Source organism: Drosophila takahashii, chromosome 2L (genome assembly GCF_030179915.1).
Source record: "Drosophila takahashii strain IR98-3 E-12201 chromosome 2L, DtakHiC1v2, whole genome shotgun sequence".
NCBI lineage: Eukaryota > Metazoa > Arthropoda > Insecta > Diptera > Drosophilidae > Drosophila > Drosophila takahashii.
In genome coordinates, this window is record NC_091678.1 from 23,803,340 (window position 1) to 23,824,690 (window position 21,351).

Genomic DNA, 21,351 nt, shown 5'->3' on the forward strand with positions numbered 1-21,351 from the left:
ATTGTTCATTTCTTGAATGCAAACAGTGTTTGATTCTGCCACTTTTTTTAGAGAATTGATGTCAACACTGTTCCTTTCCCCAGTCCCTCCCCTGGGGTCCACCCCTCCTTTTTCTCCCTCACCTGATCCAGGTGCGTTGCGGGCCGCCAAGTTTGTGAAATTTATGTTATTTGCGGTAGCCGTTTGCATAATTTGCGTGTTTGTATAAATGCATGTATACATGGGAATACACGCACACTCTCACTCGCACACACACACACATTTTTATGCAAATGTGGGGGAATGCACTCAAAAAAACGGTCATTTATAAATTTTTAAATAAATCTAATTTCTAAACTTATTTTTTATTATTAATTAAGAAAATTTACAACAATTACATTTGTTTTTAACTTTTTTAAAATAATTGGTTGAATATTGAGTTATATTTTTAATAGGTAGGAAGAACGTATATATATAGTGAATTTGCTGAACATGGTAACGGGTAGCGTTCCTTTTTTGTTTCTCTAAAATTCATCGTTTATTTTTTATTTGTGCAAAAGTTTTGAAACCCATAAAAACAATTTTTTGAGTGGAGTTCACGCGTGCGGCACACCTCTGGCCGCTGGCTGTTGGCATTTCATTTTCATTTTCACGAAAATTGTTAAAACTATGTTTGCTCTACATATAACCCGAAAACGCAACAAAACAACCAAACAAAATAAAAATAATACAAACAAAATGATCCAGAGCAAAACAGCAAAGACAACAAAATCGCAGGGACAACAATGAACAGACAATTGAGGGAAAATTTCAGAGCACTTTTTTCATGTCTGAACGATTTTAACTATGGCCGTGGGTGAAACGCTGAATGAGCTGCAATTAAGATATCCATGGAGTTCGAGGGAATAGTATACAGGAAAAATTATGGAAAATGTAGCATACGTAACTGATAAAAGTCCAAAACAAGGTTCACAGTGGAGGTTAATGAATATAGAAATCCATAGGTACTACAAATGTTTGAAAACCGAATAAAATAAAATAAAACCATTGTATTTTAAATTAAAACAACTATTTAATATTTCATATTGACAATTTATGTAGATATTACTTATTCCTAGAAGCTAAAAAAATATTCAAGTTTAATTAAAGGTATCCTCAAATGTCGCTCTCAGTAAAAAAAAAACACAAAATATTCAAGCAGTAAATCAGCTAAACTTTTTGGCAGTCGAGAGGGTAAACCCGAAATGCGGCTTAAATTGAGCGCGGATGAAACTTTTATTATTATGTAGAAACTCACATAATTTTTTGCGTTTGAATTTTGGTAAACTTTTGGCTTTTGTTCTACTTGACACAAAGTTTGTGTGAATAGCAAAATAAATATGGAAAATATAAAGAGTGAAAATTTTACCACGTTATATCCTGTGAATCGGAGAACATTAATTAAATTCGGCGATTATTTAAAATTGTTGAAATGTTGAATAAACCAGGGATTATATCGAGTTTTCAGTAGGGAGTTAAAGGTCGACAGCAAATGACTTCCGCGTCCTGAAAGCTATCTATCGAATGCATAATTCGAAATTGGCCGAGAACTAAACGCGATGGCCAAAACGGTTTCCTAATTGGGTCAACAATGCAGTTGAAAATTTCAGTTTGGTGACCCCTTTCCTATAACCGCCCTCTAATAGCTGTCGTTTGGAGCCATTGTCCTGAGCATTTTGCATGTCATTTCGGTTAATTAAATTATTTACGTCGTTCACTTTTGGGTTTAGTCCAACGAGCACGCAAATTATTTTAATTAGCAATTTCTGTCAAAACGATTTCGAACCAATTTTTCTAATAAATAACTGCACTGAGGTTATAAAGTCGTCGTAATTTTGGCCAAAATCACAAAATATAAGTTTAAATCATAACCTTTTTTAAAATTTACTACATACATTACTAGTTAAATATATATAAAACAAAGAAATCACTATGAACGCCAGTCCATGTAGTGACGAAGCGCACCAGGAGAGTGTGCGAAGGCGACTACGAAGAAATGAAAATCTACTGTGATGGTCCGATCATAATGAATGATACACCTATCGAAAGGTATTGCAAAAACTAACAGGATTGCATACCAAGACTCTAAGAAAATCAATTGGCTTGGGAGAGAGAGCAGTAAAAGTGAAAAAGTGAAAATTTCGAAATTTGGCGCTGTTGGGGCCGGTGGGGATAAATGCCCCCTCGCAATGTTTTAATTGTATTCCTTTTGAAAATACCCGTCGAATGGGGGGTCATTTGTCAAAATCCGTTCAAAAGTTATAGCCAAAATAAGATTTTCTTCGTCTTCCCAAAATGAAAATTTAATTCTGTTTGTCAGTTTGTCAGTTTGTCCAAAACATGTTTTTTAAGTTTTGAAAATTTGATATGACGTTCATCACATCGATATAAAAAACTTTTGTTTTACCACTTTTGCAAAAACTCGCTAGTTTAGCGGGAAAACAGCTATAAGTAGCTAAAATTCGGAAAGCCGTAACTTCTATACTACTAAAGCTACAGGCTTGTGCTGCATCTCGTTTGAAAGGTATTTTTAAATGCTATAAACGCCTTCTATATGCAATTTGTGTGAATGTAATAGTTAAAAAGATATGAACAAAAGAAAATTTGTTAAACTTTTTTTTTAGCTTTTTTTTAATTTTCTCAAAAACGGCTCTAAAGATTTTCCTTACAACTTTAAACTGTATAGCCCTTGAGATTCCTTAAATTTTGGTATATATCATGTTTATGTAAAAAATCGCGTTTAAAAGTTATTCAGAAACGAAAATAGCCACTTTTGCCAGGTCAAAACAACTTACGCAGCCAAAGCATTGAATTTAGTATGTGCGTATCCAAACTGTATTTAAGGGTCATGGAATCATTTCAATTGTTTTAAGGAGTTCCAAAAAGGAAACTTTTGTTTTACGTCTTTTGGAAAAACCCACTGCTTTAGAGGGAAAAAAGCTAAAAAATCTAAATTTTGTTAATTCGTAAGTTGTACACTACTGAAGCTACAGACATGTGCTATACCTCGTTTAAAAGGTATTTTGAAATACTTAAAGGCCTTTTTAACTTAATTTGTTTAAATACAATGGCTTACTAATTATGATTGACCAATTTAAATTTAAATATATTTAGCTCCTATAAGAGCAAATGTAAACAAACAAAAACTTCTGATATCAAATAAAAACACCTCTTAACGAGGTAAAAAACTAGTGACGATCGCACCTTCAACATACAAAAGTTCTGATATCAACATTTGTGACGACAAATTATTACACTCGTCATTAAATAGACTTTCTAATATTTTTTCATTCGGCACGCTGCAATAGAAAATGCCTGTGAAGGGAAAAAGGCTGGAATAGTTTGCTAGGGCGGGCCGAATGAGAAAATATTAGAAAGTCTATTTAATGACGAGTGTAATAATTTTTCGTCACAAATGTTGATATCAGAACTTTTGTATGTTGAAGGTGCGATCGTCACTAGTTTTTTACCTCGTTAAGAGGTGTTTTTATTTGATATATAAAACAAAGAAATTTATGGGCCAGGGCATTTTTTTATTTTTAATGTAATCTTTTTATAAAATAAAATGTTGGCTAAAATAAAATATTCATGAGCACATTTCATTCTTGAATTTTAGTCACAACGCGTTTTTTATAATTTTTTTTCAATGACTAGAAAACTACATTTAAATCAATTGATCTTCCCGTTTTTTATTGATTTCGAACTGCCCAATTGGAGGCCTGTCTGTTTGGGGCTTTATCGCCGTTTGCATAATGTAGCAATTCCAATTAGTTTTGCCAACTAAATTTCAATTACATTTCAAACACACTCGCACATGAGTAGCTTGAAATGCCATGGCAATGAAGTTGGCCCAGAGATGATTACGGCCCACAAAGTGTTGCCTAGTTTGCCGCGCACGTTTTTGGCAAAACATAAAAATTAAATGCGGATAGCTAAAATATAGAAATAAATTTCGTGAAAATGCATAGATACTCGCTTGTGCATATATGCATTTGAGGTTTTTTTGTTTAGAATGGGGTCTAAAAGCCCAAAAGCATATCATTTGTTGCTCATTTAAATACCGTAATTAAGTGATATCATGGTATCTAATATGAGTTCCCATTCCGCTTAAAGTGGCGTGTTCGCCGGCAATGGTGGAGAAGCGATGGGGCTTTAGAAGCGCAAACAGTTGCTTATTTCGAAATTTTATTTAGAGCTAATTGTTTCCTGGGCCAGGTCAGCAGTAGTGGCCAGCAAAGCAGGCCCCGTGTACGTGAATAAGCCAGTTGGTAAGCAACCCCGGAACCCAAACATACACACACATATGGACGTATAGTATGCCGGCCTATATGCATACGCACCTCGGCAAAAGCCTGGCCGAAAGCCAAAGGACGCCCCTCGATTGTTTGTTTATTTGCCTGTTTGCCATTGCCCGTTCACACCGCAGCGAATCGAACGGAATGGAATCGAAGGGGGGAATGGGATTGGGATTGGGCCGTTCGGATTTAATATTTTCCAGCCCCATTCGATATATACCTATATATTTAACTTCTGCGGCACGAGGGCAACTTTGAAGTGTTTAAAGGAGGCAAAAGGATATATTGAAAATGTTGCCTACCATAAAAGGAGCCTTCCCATATATAATTATATCAAATATGTAAGGAATGCTAGTTATGGGCGGAAAGTACTCAGTACGTAATTATTGGTCAATATTATATTCTAATAAAAATATTACTAGTCTTAAAAATTAAGAAATATATTACAAAATATTTTTGTACAGCGAGTTCTAAGTACTTGCATTGATTTAACCGTTTTTAAAATAAATATATAACTTTTATATTAATCGTGCAATTTAAAGTGCTGTATAAATCGATCACTTAAATAAGCAGTATAATAAATTAAAATAAATAAATAATAATAATAATTCTAGTAGCCCTTTAAATTTAAAAATCTAGGACTATTGCTAAGAAAACCATTAAAATAATTTCACATAGACGGTGGAGTATGCTAATGTCCAACTGTCTTTGTTAATCAAAATGAACCCTGTTAATTATCTGTTTTTGATAATAACAATTATATCCAACGGTTTCCTGTCATCCACATCCCTTTCCTGCGTTCAGCCGAGGATTAGGCACTGACAGATCCACATGGGGCCCGGTAGTAAACCTTATTTACCGTGACCGCCCGCTGCGAGCAAAAAGTCAGCGGTTGCCACTGGACAACCCTTAACCCCTTAATAGGTCTTAGCACATGCTTCCCCCTTTCAGACCCCCTTTCCCCATTTCACCCACACAACAGCGTTGCTAACCACAAAAATACACGGAAAATAATAATAAAGTAGTTTCTTGATTTCAAGATTTAGAGAAATTAAGAAGTTTAAATTTTATTTTTAAATTTAAAAGTTACGATGAACGCTTGGACATCTTTAAGGACTCGGTATTTTTCTATATTTAATATTGTTAAAGGATATATTTAGTTTCTTATAAATAAGTGGGAACGTGATCAACAGACAGCAATCAATCAATGCCTTTTGAATCTTATAAACCTATTATCTAAACCCGGTAGAGGGTTATATTATTTTTGAGTTAATAAATATTAATATTATTTAAACATTTTTTTCTGCGTGCAGATGGACAGCAGCAGAGAGAGATAGCGAGTGAAGGGAGAATGAGGTGGGGCGAGTTGCAGCTGCAGCTAATGAAACACATCTCCGCTGGGTGGACCGCAGCAAGACGTGTTTAAATTTAGTTTTCGTTAATTTTCGTTTGTTGTCTTTTGTTGTCCAGCGGTTGCCTTGCCCTTCTGACCCCCACCCCCACCCTGTACTCCCCTCTTTTTACGTTGTTGTTGGTATCAGCAGCCGTTGCTGATAAGAGCGTTGCGGTCGTCAATTTGTAACGAAACATATGTTTGCCCCAAGTGACAGGCGCACTCACGCTGCGTTCTTGTCCGCTGATAAGGGAAATACATGGAAGAACGAAGTGATGGGGAGGGGGAAGTGGTCGGTGGAAAGGAGGGGTGGGGGAGCGGTACTGACTCAGGGAGCGGTCAATGTCCGTTGGGTGCCAAGCGCTCCATATAATTACGGGGGGTTACCCATCAGCAGGAAAGCAGGGACTTTTTACAGAACACATATGATAAATTTAAAAATTTTAATAATTTAATTTCATCAATAATTAATTTATTTGTCAATATTCTAGAATTAAATCAGTATTTTTATTAAATTAAATTTTAATTAAAATAAGCTTTTTATCAATAATTAATTTATTTCTAAATATTCTAGAATAAAATCAGAATTTTTTTAAAATGAAATTTTAATTAAAATAAACTTTTCCTATTTTTAAAATGTTTGGTTTAAAACCTATGCAGCGCAGAGATCATAAATTATTTTTTAAGAAATGTGTTTAGAATAATAAAAAGTTTCATAAAATTATACTAGAAAATGTTTATGTAAATAGAGATTTGGTTACAAATCAGTAGAAATTTTCTTTGGATATAAAAATCCCAGAGAATTATACAAGGGTACTACAGGACTCGACTCCTTATTTCCGTAAATAATTTCCTTCAATCCGATTCGATTCACTCGGGAACAGTTGTCTTTACTTTACTTTTGTTGGGCAGGGTCACTTCAGCGAGTTGTCATACAGATAAATATGTTTATTTGCCCGGACTTACATTCCAGCGCGCCTCTGTATGGGTGTGTATCTGTGTGTGTTCAGAACTGAACATATATTTACCTTATTACTCCGCTTAATGCCAATACACGCCGTCCGCATATCTATTTCTCTGGTTCTTTTTCTTCATGTTTACGTTTTGCGTTAACTCACATATCATATTTTATTTCATAAATTCTCTTTTTCTTTTCCTTCTCTGTGTAGTATTTTTTTACAATTTTCCCTGCCACTTTTGCGGTTAATTAAACCTTGCGGTCGCTTATTTTATGTAAATAAATGATAAAATACGCACACACATTTGTGTTTATATTTATGAGAAAAAAAGTGCAGTTCGTGACCAGCTGCATCCGACTGAAATTCGTATGTGGTTCAATTTGATAGTTAATTTGTATTTGCTTATTTATAGCGGCTAAACAAACGCTGAAAATTATGGATGGCTCAATTAACAAATATTTGAAGGCGCAAAAAATCATATTGATTGTTTTTTTAAGGCGAAAGCCAGCGTGGGAAAATTGAACTGAACTTAGAGAAAATTCAAAATTTCCCGCCTCATTTGATACGAAAACATAGGTGGCGGCAGTCATCTTTAAAATTAAAGCGCATTGACATACAGATGGCGCTGCAATGATAACTATGGTACATTTTGGCAGCAAAATGGTTTTGATTATAAAAGATAAATTACATTTGAATAAATATATACAAATTGCACCAAAAACTACAGAAAATGAAATTATAGTAAATAAACATAGAAAGGGTTTTTTTATTTTAATTTTAGGAGTATTTTTTATAAACATTTTAAGGTAAAACCAAGTCGGTTTGGTAAGTTTTACTTTATGGCTAATTAAAAAGTTTATTCGACCTACTTAGGGGAGTACGCGTCTGAATTTCAATACACTTCATGCTACTTACATAGAACAAAGTATTTATATGGGTTAAATATCTATACTCTACACGGACATGGATTGGGGATCACTCTTTCTTATTTTTCTGAAGAAAATCCTGATAAGATTATAATTCTATTTTTAGTAGATTTATCTTTATTTGATGCTTATCTCTCCTAATAAAAGAATTACAAATGGTTATGAAATAAGAGAATTTTCCCAATTTCCTCGAAACCTTTTGATTACTTAAGTGTTAAGGCGCAGAAACTTTTAATATAAAAAAGTAAAAATTAATATTTACGTTAAAGTTCAAGTAATATTACAACTTTAAAGCGAAGTATTGCAGATTTTTCTCTGTTACCAGCATAAACTAGCCAGATTATCTCTGAGATAATCTACGTCATCCAGGTGAGAAAAGTTCCGTGAGTTTTATCACTTGGTGAAGGCACTTAAATATAGGCAGAACAAGTTGAAAAGCGAAACGCCACAGACGCTTTTATCTTGCAATTTTTGGATTGTTCAACGGAAAGTTTTAGTTTTTTAACAAAGTGCAAAATCCATCAATAGAGTGAAATAAAAACCATTTAAACAACAAAAAGTCAAAATACTTTTATTTGTTTATTTTAATGAAATAAAATAATATAGAAACATGCAGGCTAATAAGCTGCCAATAAATCCCCGCGAATCTGCGGGGATTTTCTCCGTTTTAATGTTCTGGTATGCTACAAACTACAATGAAACTATTATTATAATGAACAAAGCTTAATTATGTAAAAAATAGACCCTTATCAGTAGATAACAGAATCTGAGAGATGATCACGTCCGTCACTTCTGGTTATCGTGTTTGTATAAACTTTAATGGCAGAGGGCTATCCTAAAAATTATCATAATATTTATTAATACAAGTGTACTCTCTTCCACAGCTTCGCATTGCCCATTCTCTTCAAGGGCAGAAAAAAGACTCTAGAGCCCACCGATCTTTATACGACTTTAAGGGGACACAAAGCGGATACTCTGGGCGATAAATTCTTTGAGACCTGGCAGGCAGAAGTCAAGTCCTGTCGGGATAAGCCGAAAAAGGAACCGAGCATTCTAAAGGTCATACTCAAAGTTTTTGGATGGAAACTGTTCGTATCGGGCATATTTTGTGGGGTTCTGGAATTGGGAACGAGGTGAGTAATACAATCATATTATTTACTTTAATAAATATTTCTTTTTTTGTAACAGAGCTACTTTACCACTCATTCTGGGAGCTCTGATATCCGAGTTTACAATCAATGGAAATGGAGACGGACCTTGGGCTCAAATTTATGGATTAACCTTGATTATAACTACACTGATTTCTGTTCTTATGTTCCATCCCTTTATGATGGGTATGATGGTGAGTTTTAAGAGTTCTTGTTTATATTATATTGATATATATTTATTTACTTCCTGTAGCACCTGGCCATGAAAATGAGAGTGGCAGTGAGTACGGCTATATATCGAAAAGCCCTCCGGCTAAGTCGCACTGCCTTGGGAGACACAACGACGGGTCAGGTGGTCAACCTTATATCAAACGATTTGGGCCGCTTCGATAGGGCCCTAATACACTTCCACTTTCTGTGGCTGGGGCCGTTGGAGTTGCTCATATCTTCGTACTTCCTATACCAACAAATAGGACTAGCCTCACTTTACGGAATCGGAATATTGCTGCTATATCTTCCGATACAAACCTTTATGAGCCGACTCACTTCGAGGCTGAGATTGCAAACAGCCCTAAGAACCGATCAGAGGGTTAGGATGATGAATGAGATTATATCTGGCATCCAGGTGATTAAAATGTACACCTGGGAGAAGCCCTTTGGCAGGCTAATCGAGCGGCTACGTCGCAGTGAAATGAGCTCCATTCGCAAGGTGAACTTTATCCGAGGAACTCTTCTGTCATTTGAGATTACTCTGGGCAGGATTGCGATATTCGTAAGCCTTCTGGGATTCGTCCTGATGGGCGGAGAATTGACTGCAGAGCGGGCTTTCTCCGTCACCGCTTTCTACAATATCCTGCGACGCACAGTGACCAAGTTCTTCCCGAGTGGAATGTCGCAATTCGCAGAGATGATGGTTACGCTCAGGAGAATTAAGGGATTTATGATGAGGGACGAGTCTGGAGTTCTGGAACTCGGAGGTGGACATATAAATGGGCTCTTCAAAGAGGAACCCCTAGTGGAATTGCAATCCTTTCAAGCCCGCTGGAATCGGGAGCACACGGAGCCTGTTTTGGATAATATCAACATTAGTCTTAAGCCACCGCAATTGGTGGCTGTCATTGGACCTGTGGGCTCGGGTAAATCGAGCCTTATTCAAGCCATATTGGGCGAACTTCCTGGTGAATCGGGAAAGCTTAAGGTAAAGGGAACAATCTCGTATGCCTCCCAGGAACCCTGGCTTTTCAACGCCTCCGTTAGGGATAATATTCTATTCGGTTTGCCCATGGATAAGCACCGATATCGTAGTGTCGTCAAGAAGTGTGCTTTGGAGAGAGATTTCGAACTGCTTCAGGGAGATCGCACTTTTGTGGGCGAAAGAGGAGCCTCTCTTTCCGGAGGTCAGAGAGCCAGGATCAGTTTGGCCAGAGCTGTTTACCGGCAGGCAGATACCTATCTCCTCGATGATCCTTTGAGCGCTGTGGATACCCACGTAGGTCGCCACTTATTCGAGGAGTGCATGCGTGGCTATCTGAGGGATAAACTAGTGATCCTGGTGACCCATCAACTGCAATTCCTGGAGCACGCCGATCTCATTGTGATCATGGATAAGGGAAAAATAACCGCTGTTGGGACCTATGAGGAAATGCTCAAAAGCGGCCAGGACTTTGCCAAGCTTTTGGCCAAGGAAACCCAGGAGGAAAAGGAAAATTCGGATCACGAGCAGGAAAAAGCAGCTGGCGATGCCAAGGAGGATAAATCAAATTACTCCCGTCAAAGCAGTCGATTGAGTAGAACCAGTGTCTCCTCAATGGATTCTGCCACGGATTCTGTGCTGGAAGACGAAAGGCAACCCGTTCAGGAAGCGCGTTCCAAGGGAAAAATTGGGTTGGACATGTATGGGAAGTACTTTTCAGCAGGTTCTGGATGGTTTCTGGTCATTATGGGGGCTTTTTTCTGCCTGGCCACTCAAATTCTGGCCTCCGGGGGAGATTACTTCCTGTCCTACTGGTAAGTAGCACAAAATGTTTATTGTAAGTTCAATTTTCTAAGACTTTTCACTCACAGGGTAAAGAACAACGACTCCTCTTCTTCGTTGGACATTTACATCTTTAGCGGAATCAATATTGCCCTGGTGATCTTTGCCCTGCTCCGAACGATTCTCTTCTTCAGCATGGCGATGCACTCTTCCACCCAGCTGCATAATACCATGTTCCAAGGGGTCTCCCGCACGGCCCTCTATTTCTTCCACGCCAATCCCTCGGGCAGGATCCTCAATCGATTTGCCATGGATCTGGGACAAGTGGATGAAATACTGCCTGCCGTCATGCTCGATTGCATTCAGATATTCCTCACAATCACTGGAATTATAGGAGTGTTGTGCATCACAAACCCGTGGTATTTGGTAAATACCATGACCATGTTCCTGGCTTTCCACTTTCTCCGCAAGTTCTATCTGAGCACTTCGAGGGACGTGAAGAGATTGGAAGCGGTGGCCAGATCCCCTATGTATTCGCACTTCAGTGCCACCCTAAATGGACTGCCCACCATCAGAGCCATGGGTGCCCAGGAATTGCTGACTAGGCAATACGATAACTACCAGGATCTCCACAGCTCGGGATACTATACCTTCCTGTCCACAAATCGTGCTTTTGGCTACTATCTGGACCTGTTTTGCGTGGCCTATGTCATATCGGTGACCATAATGAGCTACTTTTATCCCCCGCTGGACAATCCCGGGCAAATTGGTCTGGCTATCACGCAAGCTATGTCCATGACTGGGACTGTACAGTGGGGCATGCGACAATCCGCTGAGCTGGAGAATTCCATGACGTCGGTGGAACGAGTGCTGGAATATAGGAACCTGGAATCAGAAGGAGAATTCGAGTCCCCAGAGGATAAGAAACCACCCAAAAATTGGCCACTAGTGGGCGAGATTAGGGCGGAAGAGCTGAGCCTGCGATACAACCCCGATCCCAAGTCGGATAAAGTATTAAAGTTACTGAATTTCGTTATCCAACCACGCGAGAAGATTGGCATTGTGGGAAGAACGGGTGCCGGAAAATCATCGCTTATCAATGCCCTCTTCAGGTTGTCCTACAACGATGGGTCCATGGTGATAGACGGCAGGGATACAGCCGAAATTGGACTTCATGATCTGCGAAGCAAGATCTCGATAATACCCCAGGAACCCGTTCTTTTCTCCGGCACCATGCGCTACAACTTGGATCCCTTCGAACAGTATTCCGACGACAAGTTGTGGGAGGCCCTAGAAGAGGTGAGATATTGTAATATTCATTGCAGCTAGAACTTAACAATATTTTTCTTGTTAGGTTCATCTTAAAGAGGAGGTGTCCGAGTTGCCAAAGGGTCTTGAAAGTCTGATAGCGGAAGGGGGTGCCAACTACAGTGTGGGTCAGAGGCAATTGGTCTGCTTGGCCCGGGCAATTCTCCGCGAGAATCGCATTCTAGTGATGGACGAGGCCACGGCTAATGTCGATCCCCAAACGGACGCCCTTATACAGTCCACCATCCGCAGGAAGTTCAAGGATTGCACCGTGCTGACCATAGCCCACAGGTTAAACACGATCATAGATTCGGATAAGGTAATGGTGTTGGATGCCGGCAATCTGGTGGAATTCGGTTCACCCTTTGAACTTTTGACGCAGTCCTGGAGTAAAATCTTTTACGGCATGGTCTTGCAGACAGGTCGATCCAGTTTTGAGCACCTTTTAAAGATAGCACATCAGGTGAGTAAAAGCAATAAAATTATATAGTATTTCTCTAATGTATTTTTTACAGGCCCACGAGAGTAAATTGCTGTCGGAATAAAAGCCAAATATATCGGTCTGCCAATAGATCTTGATGTTTTTAAAAATAATTGTACATTTTAAAAATGTTTTAAAATGATGAGCACTTAATATACGCATAGTATTAAAACTTGTATTAATAAAAAAACTACAAACTCAAAATAAAAACTCTTTAATTAAATTGATTCCTGGTCATTCCACATTTCAAATTTACCCGCGCAACATATTACAGTATGGCCGTTTGTTAAAAATACCTTTGTTTTTCTATCGAAATCGATAGGTTCAAAAGGTAAACAAACATATGAACGCGAAGAGCGCAATAATTTTATTAAACATGGCCAAAAATGTGAAGAAACAAACGTTGGCCAACAAATTGGCCAAGAGAGGAGAGGTGATACAGCCCACGGAGATAATGAGCCGGCAGAATCGGGCGGATAATGTGCGAGTAAGCGGTACCTAAAATCATGATTACAGCAGAAGTAAAGACGTAGTTATTGTACTTTCAGGATATTGAAGACCTAGTGGGTTTGGGTTCTAGTAACTCCATTTACTTCTCCCCGATTCGAACCCGCAAGCAGCGTCTCTTAAATGGGCAACACCTTAAAGTGGAACCCCTATCTCCAAGTCGAGTGGTACCAAAAAAAAACAAGATGGAAGAGGGGAATGTAACCAAAATTCAAATGGGGTCCGCTACGGTAGTTAAATGCAAAGTGGTTCAAGAAGCTGTAGATTCCCCCATACGGATTGATAAGATCAAGAAGGAACTGGAACCACAGATAAAGCAGGAACTAAATTTACAAGAGAATCAGGAGTTATTAAATAATATTAAAACAGAACTGGATACCCAAGGGGATACGCATTTATATATGGAAGTGCAAGCACCACATCCTTTATGGTATATTCATTTAGAAAACATACGCATCATGAGAACCTCTAAAAGTGCTCCTGTGGACACTATGGGATGCCATCGCTGTGCGGACTCCAAAGCAGATGCAAAGGTATTCATAAAAAATAGGTTGAAAAATTATAAATTAATATTATTTTACAGACCCAACGCTTCCAAAACTTAGTAGCTTTGATGCTATCCAGTCAAACCAAAGATCAAACCACCTTTGAAGCCATGAATCGCCTTAAGGACCGAACTCTAACTCCTCTCAAATTAAAGGAAATGCCAGTGGCGGAACTGGAGAGCCTACTGCATCCGGTATCCTTTTATAAGGTTAGTCACAAAATCACTAAAAATCACTCAAATGAGATTTATTGCTTCCTTCACCAACCCATTGCAGAACAAAGCCAAGTACCTCAAGCAAACTGTGGAGATACTTATGGAAAAATATGATTCGGACATTCCGGATAATCTAAAGGAGCTTATAGCTCTTCCAGGTGTTGGGCCCAAGATGGCTCATATATGTATGGCGGTGGCCTGGAATAAAATCACCGGGATTGGAGTGGATGTCCATGTGCATCGCTTATCAAATCGATTGGGCTGGGTACCAAAGCCCACAAAGGAACCGGAACAAACCCGAGTCGCATTGGAGAAGTGGCTGCCTTTTAGTCTCTGGTCGGAGGTTAATCATCTTTTTGTGGGATTTGGCCAAACCATTTGTACGCCAGTGAAGCCAAATTGCGGAGAATGCTTGAACAAGGAAATTTGTCCTTCAGCCAACGCTGAATCTCAACCAAAAAAGAAGAGGGACCGATAGAAAGATAAATTTAAGTGAAGATCTACAAAAACTAAATGTTTATAAAATTTAAAGTATTAAGCGATGAATTGTGTCAGCCATCTCAGGAAGAATAAGTTAAAAATGGACTACAAGTCCAAGAAATAAGTCTTAATTTAGAAAAAACAAAAGGATAATTAGTTTTTAGTTACATCGATTCCATTAAAAAACATTAAAATATTAAAGATTAAGACTTGAATTTAAAAAACAATGAAGTTGCATAGTTTTGTTTTTTTTCTTCTTTATAAAACGATTTTAAAATACGACTTAGTTTTGAATTCGATTTTTAAAATTAGGCTACCTTTTTTCTTTTGTATTCAGTATATACCAAAATGTTGGTATTATTCGGAGTCCAAGGAACGGTCACACTATCACCTCTAAATTCGCGCGTTTTGTTGTTTGCCGGCAGCTATTGTGAAATTAATTCAAAAAACATTATTGTAAGCCCTGAAAAGCCAGCAAAATGAACGATTCATGTAAGTAGATGCCGTATGCTAACGAAAATAATAGAACAACTAACATATACTCGTTTCCAGTTGGAGATTTCAACGCCACACAAACGGCGCCCACGGGAGCAGCCAGCAATCAGAAGGGAGAGGTGAGTGAATAAAACATAAATATTCAATAAACTAAACATATTTAAAAACAGGGAATAGTGCCACTGGTGGTGAAGCAGATTGTGGACGCCCCGGAGGGCAACATCGAAATGTTCGGCATGCAATACGGCATGGCCTGTGTGGTGGCCATAGTGCGAAACATCGAGACTTCCTCGACGAAGATTACCTACACCCTGGAGGACCACAGCGGCAGGATCGATGCGCACTATTGGTTGGAGGAGGGCGATGCCCTCAAGGCCCCCGAGGTCATGCTGAACAACTACGTGAAGGTCTATGGCACCACGCGATCGCAGGCGGGCCAGAAGACCCTAATGGTCTTCAAACTGCTGCCCGTTCTGGACCCGAACGAGCTGTGCACCCATCTCCTGGAAGTGCTCAATGCGCGCTACAGGGCCGAGGATTACCAGAACAAGGGCGGATCTGGGGCAGTGGCTTCTTCCGGCTCCATCGCTGATTTCACCGCCTCCCAGAGCTCGGCCATTGTAAGTGGGCTGGATCCCAAGCAGCAGGCCGTCTTCCAGGCCATCAAGAGCAATGTATCCGAGGAGGGCATCTCCCGCAAGGAACTGAAAGCCAAGTTCTCGCACATCAGCGACTCAGAGTTGACGTAAGCGATATTTTTCAATAATATGTTAAAATTTGCTATTTTGTATACCTTACTTTGCTTTAACCTTTCCGTATGATTTAGGAATGTTGAATTATTCTAACATTTGTTCTCGTTTGTTCTTCTAGCAACATTCTGGACTTTATGATTTCCGAGGGGCACATTTACTCCAGCATTGATGCTGATCATTTTATTTGCACAATGTAAATCGAATCTTAATCACAAACATGTTATTCCAAAATGCGTATTAAATAAGTATATTAAAAAAACCCCTAATTATAAACTTGTTTTCTTCAATTAAATTAAAAACCCTTAAAAATAACGTAATTATAAAACATAAAACAACTATTCTTCGCAAGCTATAATTTTTTTAGAATTAATTTGACGAACGTTTCAATTTCTACAAAAAGTAGCAAAGTTCCGTGAAACTTTTTAAGAAATAACAGTTGTTTGAAAACTCAACAGGACCCAATATTTTCTTAATTTTTTTGTGAGGCAGCTTCTATACAAATCCAAAAACAACTGAGAGCAACGCTGAGTGGAAAAATGGACAGTGGACTGAGCGCTGAAATATCGCTCGCCAGCCACCGTGCAGTGAAGGTTTGCTTTAAGAAATAGTCAAAGAATTGGTGTTTAATCGTAAAAATGGTGTCGAGTGTAAAACTGATCTTGGCTTTCACAGTCTTGGCCACTTTGGCTTGCACGGGTAAGAAAATTCCCGGAATTTCTGTATTGAATTAAATGCCACCGGTTCCATGAAGCAGACTATTGATGGTAAGTACGACGAAGAATCATTACATGAGCATTGAACAGAAATTTTAAAAATGTTATATTTAATTATTGCCAAAACTATAATTTCAGTTCCTGGTAACCCCCAGATCGTAAGGAGCTGCTTCTTCGGCGACATTACGATCGGATGTCAGACTGATACCTCCCTGACGACTAACAAGCTTCTGAGCTGCGAGGTCTGCACCAAGACGAGTGCAACGGATCCTCCTCACTGGATCCCACTGCCGGAGTCATTCAACATTTCTTCCCGTGTGTAGTATTTATCACTAACACCGCTGGAGCATCTTAACCATATCGAAAATGGTTATAAAAGCACCTCAAGGGCCTTTAGACACTTTTAAATCTCTCTTAATTGTTATACACCTTTTAAGCTATTTTTGTCTGCAATAAAAATCACGTTATTTATTTCCTACGCAGCGCAAGTTTATTTCAGCCGAGCGCAATTAAAAATAAAAGCCTGTTGAAAAAAAATTAAATTTAAAAACAAGAGAGAACGCTATAGTCGGGTTGTTGTCCCGACTATCTAATACCCGTCACTCGGCTAAAGGGAGTGCGAGGGAGATAGATATATACCATTTTTTTGATTGCGTATAACTTTTTATTGAATGGTCCGATTTGAAAAATGTCTTCTACATTTCGATAGGTATAAGTATACACAACAAAATTGCATATATACTTCTCGGAAATCTTTAAAGGTGTGGGCGCCAGACATATTTTAAAATTGTTAGTGGGCGATTGTGGGCGTTAGAGGGGCGAGGCGCTTGGCTGAAATAAACTTGCGCTGCCCAAGAATATGTGTGGAAAATCTCAACCTTCTAGCTTTTGTAGTTTCCGAGATCTCAGCGTTCATACGGACGGACATGGCTATATCGGCTAGTGACCCTGATCAAGAATATATATACTTTATAGGGTCGGAAACGCTTCCTTCTCCCTGTTACATACTTTTGCACGAATACAATATACCCCTTTACTCTACGACTAACGGGTATAATTAGCATCAGAAGATGTTTGGCGAATTTAATAAAAATATCGTACTATCCAAATTCTTTGCCTATTTCTAGCTTTTTTTAAAGCTAGTTTAGCTTTTTTATGACCCACAGAACAGCACTGCTCTCAGCTGTTCATACTCACCACAAATCAGAAGTAGCCGGCATTCAACATATTATATGGGTGTAGTTGATTTTGATTCTCAGCTCGCGTCGGTTATTGCATTCTGCCTTAAAGTCCATCGCCTGCCGCCCTAACAACAGTCTTATCAATGAATTAATTTAGAAACCTCAGCTCAGCCAACTAAAAGTACAGAGTCGAACAAAAGCCATTTAAAACATGGAGAACAAACATAAAAACTGTCTGCCATCTCTGCTTCTTCTGGCCCTCTTTTTTGGAAGTTTGGGTGAGTTTTAATGCCAATATTTAATGTTTAATTGGGCAAATTGGTTTTGGCGAATTCAAAGCACGTAGAAAGTTAAAGCCAAGTTGAATGAACTATTTGTTGTGGCTTTTACCCACACAAACAAGTGATAACATTGACATTGCCGATCCCCCACTCACTCACACAAACAAAAAGCCGAAGAGAACTTTTATCTGACACACTTTCCATTTGGAGCAGCTGATTTAAGACAGTGGGACGAATAAGTGACAAAGGTGTTAATGTTTTGAAGGTCAATTAAAATTTTATGTTAGAAGTGCTAATTTGGAGTTTTACATTTCTTGTTGTTATGTCCAAAAGTGTGTTTGCTCAATTCAGTAATTTCAATTTATATATTTGTTTATCTTTATTTAATATAAGACTAATAAATTAGTACAAATATAGAATTTTAAAGATTCCCGCAAACATTAGAACACCCGAAAATAATCGACCTTTGCTATCTATCACCCCATCTCTTCTTTTGGATTATCTCTTCCTCATACACTTTTTCCACTTCTCGAGATAATGCCGCCCACTGTGCAGGGCCACTTGTTGATAACCTCGACCCAGGCTAAGCAAATGAAAAAAATATCAGCGTGGGGCTCTGATTCTGGGTGAAAGTTATAACAATTCGGTTGACTAATGACGTGTTCCATTCTTTCTTCTTCGCCCACATTTCTTTAGACCAGGGAAGCACAGCTTTAATTCCTCCGAGCAGCCAGCAAATCTTCAAGCTGCAAAATCAAGTGATTCTCCAGGAATTGGGAAAAGACTCAAGTGCCAAGGAGACGAGATATACATTTGAGAGCGATCTTAAGATCAATTCGGTTTGGAGTCGTGATGAAGATCAGTTGCTGGAGGTCTTTCTCAGCGGCAGTCGGGTTGATGCCTCCGGAAAATCCCGACCCATCACCCAGATACCCGATAGGCCTTTCTACATAAGTCTGGTCAAGGGACAGCCTGAAAAGGTGATCGCCCACTCTTCGAAAGATCAATCCCTGCTTAATTTGAAGCGCGGAATAGCTTCGCTCCTGCAGCTGAGATTGGATGGCTCCCAGGAGGAGGAATTGGATGTTTCTGGCCTGTGTCGAGTGTCCTACAGTGTGAAATCTTCAACGAAAGTTGAGAAAACCAAAAGAGACTGTTCTCTGTGGGATCTCAGGGTGAACTATCACCCGGAAGAAGCTCTGGGCATTGCTCAGCAAGCCCGGGAGCAGGTCTCCTACGAGCTCTCTTCAGAGGGAACTCTTTTGAAGGCAGAGTCCGTGGAGAATCACCGCCTGAGCCTAGCGGCCAAACCGGATGTGGGAAGCTCGGTGGAGAGTACTCTAGTCCTGCAACACGTTTCCCAAGGATCGCAGGAGGTGAAACAACTGGAAAGGGACAACCTTGAGGAGGTCATCCAGAGCCTGCTGGACTGGAATCGCGTTTTCGAGCTGGAATCCGATGTAGATGGCATGATCAGCGAGATCAGAGAGCAAACTGTAAGCCATCGATTAAGAGTTTGGAATTTTTCAGAATTCGAATATGTTTTTACAGCTTGAGGAACAACTGAAGGCTTCTCTGGAGGAACTGCAATCCGAGGACGTGGGCAAATCCACGCTGGCTCTTGCTTACGTCAAACTAATCCCCTTGGCTCGCATCACCGGGCAGGAACAGTTCGAAGATCTACTCAGGGAGCACTCGAAACTGCTGCCCCAGTTGATGGATCTTCTGGGTGCTGTGCAAACCTTCGATGCGCATAATGCCACCTTTGAATTCCTCTACAAAGGGGCGGAAATCTCGACCGAGCAATTGGATCTGCTGGAGAAATACTTGCAGTCGCTAGCGGTGGCCACGCATCCGGATAGGAAAATAATCGAACATTTGTACGGATTACTCGAGCTGGAATCTATCCAAAAGCAGTTAAAGCTTAGGGAAAGCATTATCCAAACTCTGGCCACGTTAACCCGCCTAAGCCGATTCGATGTTGAGGATCCTTTGCTGCAGCAAGTGCGAGATTATATCCTGCAAGGCTTGACCTCTAAGGAGCCCACTTTGTACATCAGGGCTCTGCAGAATCTCCAGGATCCGGCCACCATTGCATCCCTGCTGGAACAGGCTCAAAGTGACAAGCAGCCGCATTTATCGGTGGCTGCTTTGCAGGCCCTGAAAGCTTTTCCTTTGAACAGCTTTGATTCGCCGCATCGAAGGCAGTTTGAAAGTATCTTCTACCAGCGAAGGCGGCGCTTTGATAGCTCCGCTCGCACCCTGGCTCTGGACATTATCCTATCGCTCAGGCCGAGTCAGGAGCAATTGGGTCACCTGTTGGAGTACCTGGCCTCCAATGATCGTCAGTTTGAGATCAAAACCTATGTGCTGCAGAAGCTGCGCATGCTGGCTGAGAAGTGCCCACGATTCAGGGCTCTGTTTAAAACGGAGCTGGCTAAAAGGAAGCAGGTGAACAACTACAATGTGCTGGGACAAAAGGGTGAGGGTTTTATTTCTTTTTTTTTTAAGTATTTAATCTTATAAACCAATCACTTGCAGGCCTGACGACAGTCCTCACCCGCCAGCTTTCTCTGGCGCCTGCCTTCAACGAATCCCTCTTGAGCACTCAGGAAGTGTACCAGGGAATCCTCAAGCGTGGCTCTGTGGAATTTCTGCTCCACGCAGGACGCTCCCAGGCTAGCAGCTTCAAATTGGGCATCTACACTGCCGGCTTGGGTTCGCTGGTTGGCGATAGTGATTCGGGTGATGGAAATGACCAGATTCCGGCGGACGATGAACTGGGTGGCGAGGAAACAGTAACGGCAGGCATGGAGATCAGTGTGCAGGGCGCCCAATTGCGACCGCTGATCTTCTTCAGCGGTCAGACGGAGCTAATGGGGCACGTGTGGGGAGGAAGTGCCTCGGACTCGACGCCCGCCTACCAGGCAACCACTTTGGCCCAGGACAACGAGCACTACATAATCCTGGCATCGGGGGCCACTCTGCATTGGCGAGTGCTGGGCGCTAGGAGTGTGGATCTCAATGGCAAGGTGGGCTTCAGCCTGTGGAACCGGAATGCTCAGACGGAGATTCAGCAAAAGTGAGTCGGATGCTGGGAAATTTATTTATTAAATGGATTTTAACATGATCTTTCTCTCTGACCTTAGCACTGGGAGCGCTGTCCTGGGTCACGTGGCCGTTGGTTTCACTTATGCGAAATTAGTCCAGGATTTCAGCCTCACCCACGAACCGAAACTGAGTCTGAATGCGGACCTGGACTTTTACAGCGGCATTAAACTGTGCATGCAGCTTCAGCGACCCGAACAGCTTCTCAAGTGAGTTTCAATAGACATATTTATTTAACATGCTTATTAATTGATTATTCTTTGCCCAGACAAACCTCCATTCGTTCGGTTTTCCTACAAAACGTGGATCGACCTTATGCCAAACATGTGCGCTCTATACTGTCCCACAAAACTGCGGGCTGCACTTTCGCCCTAAATCAGAAGAACAACGAAATGTGCAACATCATATTTAGCGACTAATGAAACTTTCTTCGAGATTATTGGGAATCCCCTGTGCAAAAAGAGATAAATACTGTAATGATATGTTAAAAACTCAGAGATTAAGACTCGTATAGTTGTAAACTCAAACGAACAAAGACAATTTAATTTTCATACTTAAAAAGCCTTTTATT

The 21,351-nt window shown here is 40.0% G+C and overlaps 4 protein-coding genes and 1 pseudogene across 4 annotated transcripts; all 5 read left to right on the forward strand.

Moving 5' to 3' along the window:
- Positions 1-8,159: 8,159 nt before the first annotated feature.
- Positions 8,160-12,652, forward strand: LOC108064173 (probable multidrug resistance-associated protein lethal(2)03659). Its single transcript, XM_017151579.3, has 7 exons — positions 8,160-8,269; positions 8,476-8,724; positions 8,780-8,933; positions 8,993-10,746; positions 10,804-12,013; positions 12,069-12,485; positions 12,538-12,652. Exons 1-7 carry the CDS (start codon positions 8,202-8,204, stop codon positions 12,565-12,567), a joined length of 3,882 nt encoding a protein of 1,293 aa, XP_017007068.2. The 5' UTR covers positions 8,160-8,201; the 3' UTR covers positions 12,568-12,652.
- Positions 12,653-12,827: 175 nt separating this feature from the next.
- On the forward strand, positions 12,828-14,473 carry Nthl1 (Nth-like DNA glycosylase 1). Its single transcript, XM_017151452.3, has 4 exons — positions 12,828-12,990; positions 13,052-13,543; positions 13,594-13,764; positions 13,832-14,473. Exons 1-4 carry the CDS (start codon positions 12,847-12,849, stop codon positions 14,246-14,248), a joined length of 1,224 nt encoding a protein of 407 aa, XP_017006941.2. The 5' UTR covers positions 12,828-12,846; the 3' UTR covers positions 14,249-14,473.
- A 133-nt stretch (positions 14,474-14,606) lies between these two features.
- On the forward strand, positions 14,607-15,756 carry RPA2 (Replication protein A2). Its single transcript, XM_017151455.3, has 4 exons — positions 14,607-14,742; positions 14,803-14,864; positions 14,916-15,490; positions 15,616-15,756. Exons 1-4 carry the CDS (start codon positions 14,730-14,732, stop codon positions 15,692-15,694), a joined length of 729 nt encoding a protein of 242 aa, XP_017006944.2. The 5' UTR covers positions 14,607-14,729; the 3' UTR covers positions 15,695-15,756.
- Positions 15,757-16,074: 318 nt separating this feature from the next.
- On the forward strand, positions 16,075-16,565 carry LOC123002900 (UPAR/Ly6 domain-containing protein CG9338-like; annotated as a pseudogene).
- An 846-nt stretch (positions 16,566-17,411) lies between these two features.
- Mtp (microsomal triacylglycerol transfer protein) lies at positions 17,412-21,341 on the forward strand. Its single transcript, XM_017151566.3, has 6 exons — positions 17,412-17,669; positions 18,369-19,168; positions 19,224-20,154; positions 20,214-20,754; positions 20,822-20,989; positions 21,049-21,341. The coding sequence occupies exons 1-6, from the start codon at positions 17,603-17,605 to the stop codon at positions 21,197-21,199; spliced, it is 2,658 nt and encodes an 885-aa protein (XP_017007055.2). The 5' UTR covers positions 17,412-17,602; the 3' UTR covers positions 21,200-21,341.
- Positions 21,342-21,351: the final 10 nt, after the last annotated feature.

What these genes read in the sequence shown, in the direction of transcription:
- LOC108064173 (XM_017151579.3), top strand. Translation starts at nt 8,202, where the DNA reads ATGCAGGCTAATAAGCTGCCAATAAATCCCCGCGAATCTGCGGGGATT. An exon ending in TTCTCCGTTTTAATGTTCTG is followed by an intron (nt 8,270 to 8,475) that starts GTATGCTACAAA and finishes TCTCTTCCACAG; the next exon opens with CTTCGCATTGCCCATTCTCT. An exon ending in TGTGGGAGGCCCTAGAAGAG is followed by an intron (nt 12,014 to 12,068) that starts GTGAGATATTGT and finishes TTTTCTTGTTAG; the next exon opens with GTTCATCTTAAAGAGGAGGT.
- Nthl1 (XM_017151452.3), top strand. Translation starts at nt 12,847, where the DNA reads ATGAACGCGAAGAGCGCAATAATTTTATTAAACATGGCCAAAAATGTG. An exon ending in ATCGGGCGGATAATGTGCGA is followed by an intron (nt 12,991 to 13,051) that starts GTAAGCGGTACC and finishes TTGTACTTTCAG; the next exon opens with GATATTGAAGACCTAGTGGG. An exon ending in ACTCCAAAGCAGATGCAAAG is followed by an intron (nt 13,544 to 13,593) that starts GTATTCATAAAA and finishes ATTATTTTACAG; the next exon opens with ACCCAACGCTTCCAAAACTT.
- RPA2 (XM_017151455.3), top strand. An exon ending in CCAGCAATCAGAAGGGAGAG is followed by an intron (nt 14,865 to 14,915) that starts GTGAGTGAATAA and finishes ATTTAAAAACAG; the next exon opens with GGAATAGTGCCACTGGTGGT. An exon ending in ATCAGCGACTCAGAGTTGAC is followed by an intron (nt 15,491 to 15,615) that starts GTAAGCGATATT and finishes TTGTTCTTCTAG; the next exon opens with CAACATTCTGGACTTTATGA.
- Mtp (XM_017151566.3), top strand. Translation starts at nt 17,603, where the DNA reads ATGGAGAACAAACATAAAAACTGTCTGCCATCTCTGCTTCTTCTGGCC. An exon ending in CAATGTGCTGGGACAAAAGG is followed by an intron (nt 20,155 to 20,213) that starts GTGAGGGTTTTA and finishes AATCACTTGCAG; the next exon opens with GCCTGACGACAGTCCTCACC. An exon ending in CAGACGGAGATTCAGCAAAA is followed by an intron (nt 20,755 to 20,821) that starts GTGAGTCGGATG and finishes CTCTGACCTTAG; the next exon opens with CACTGGGAGCGCTGTCCTGG.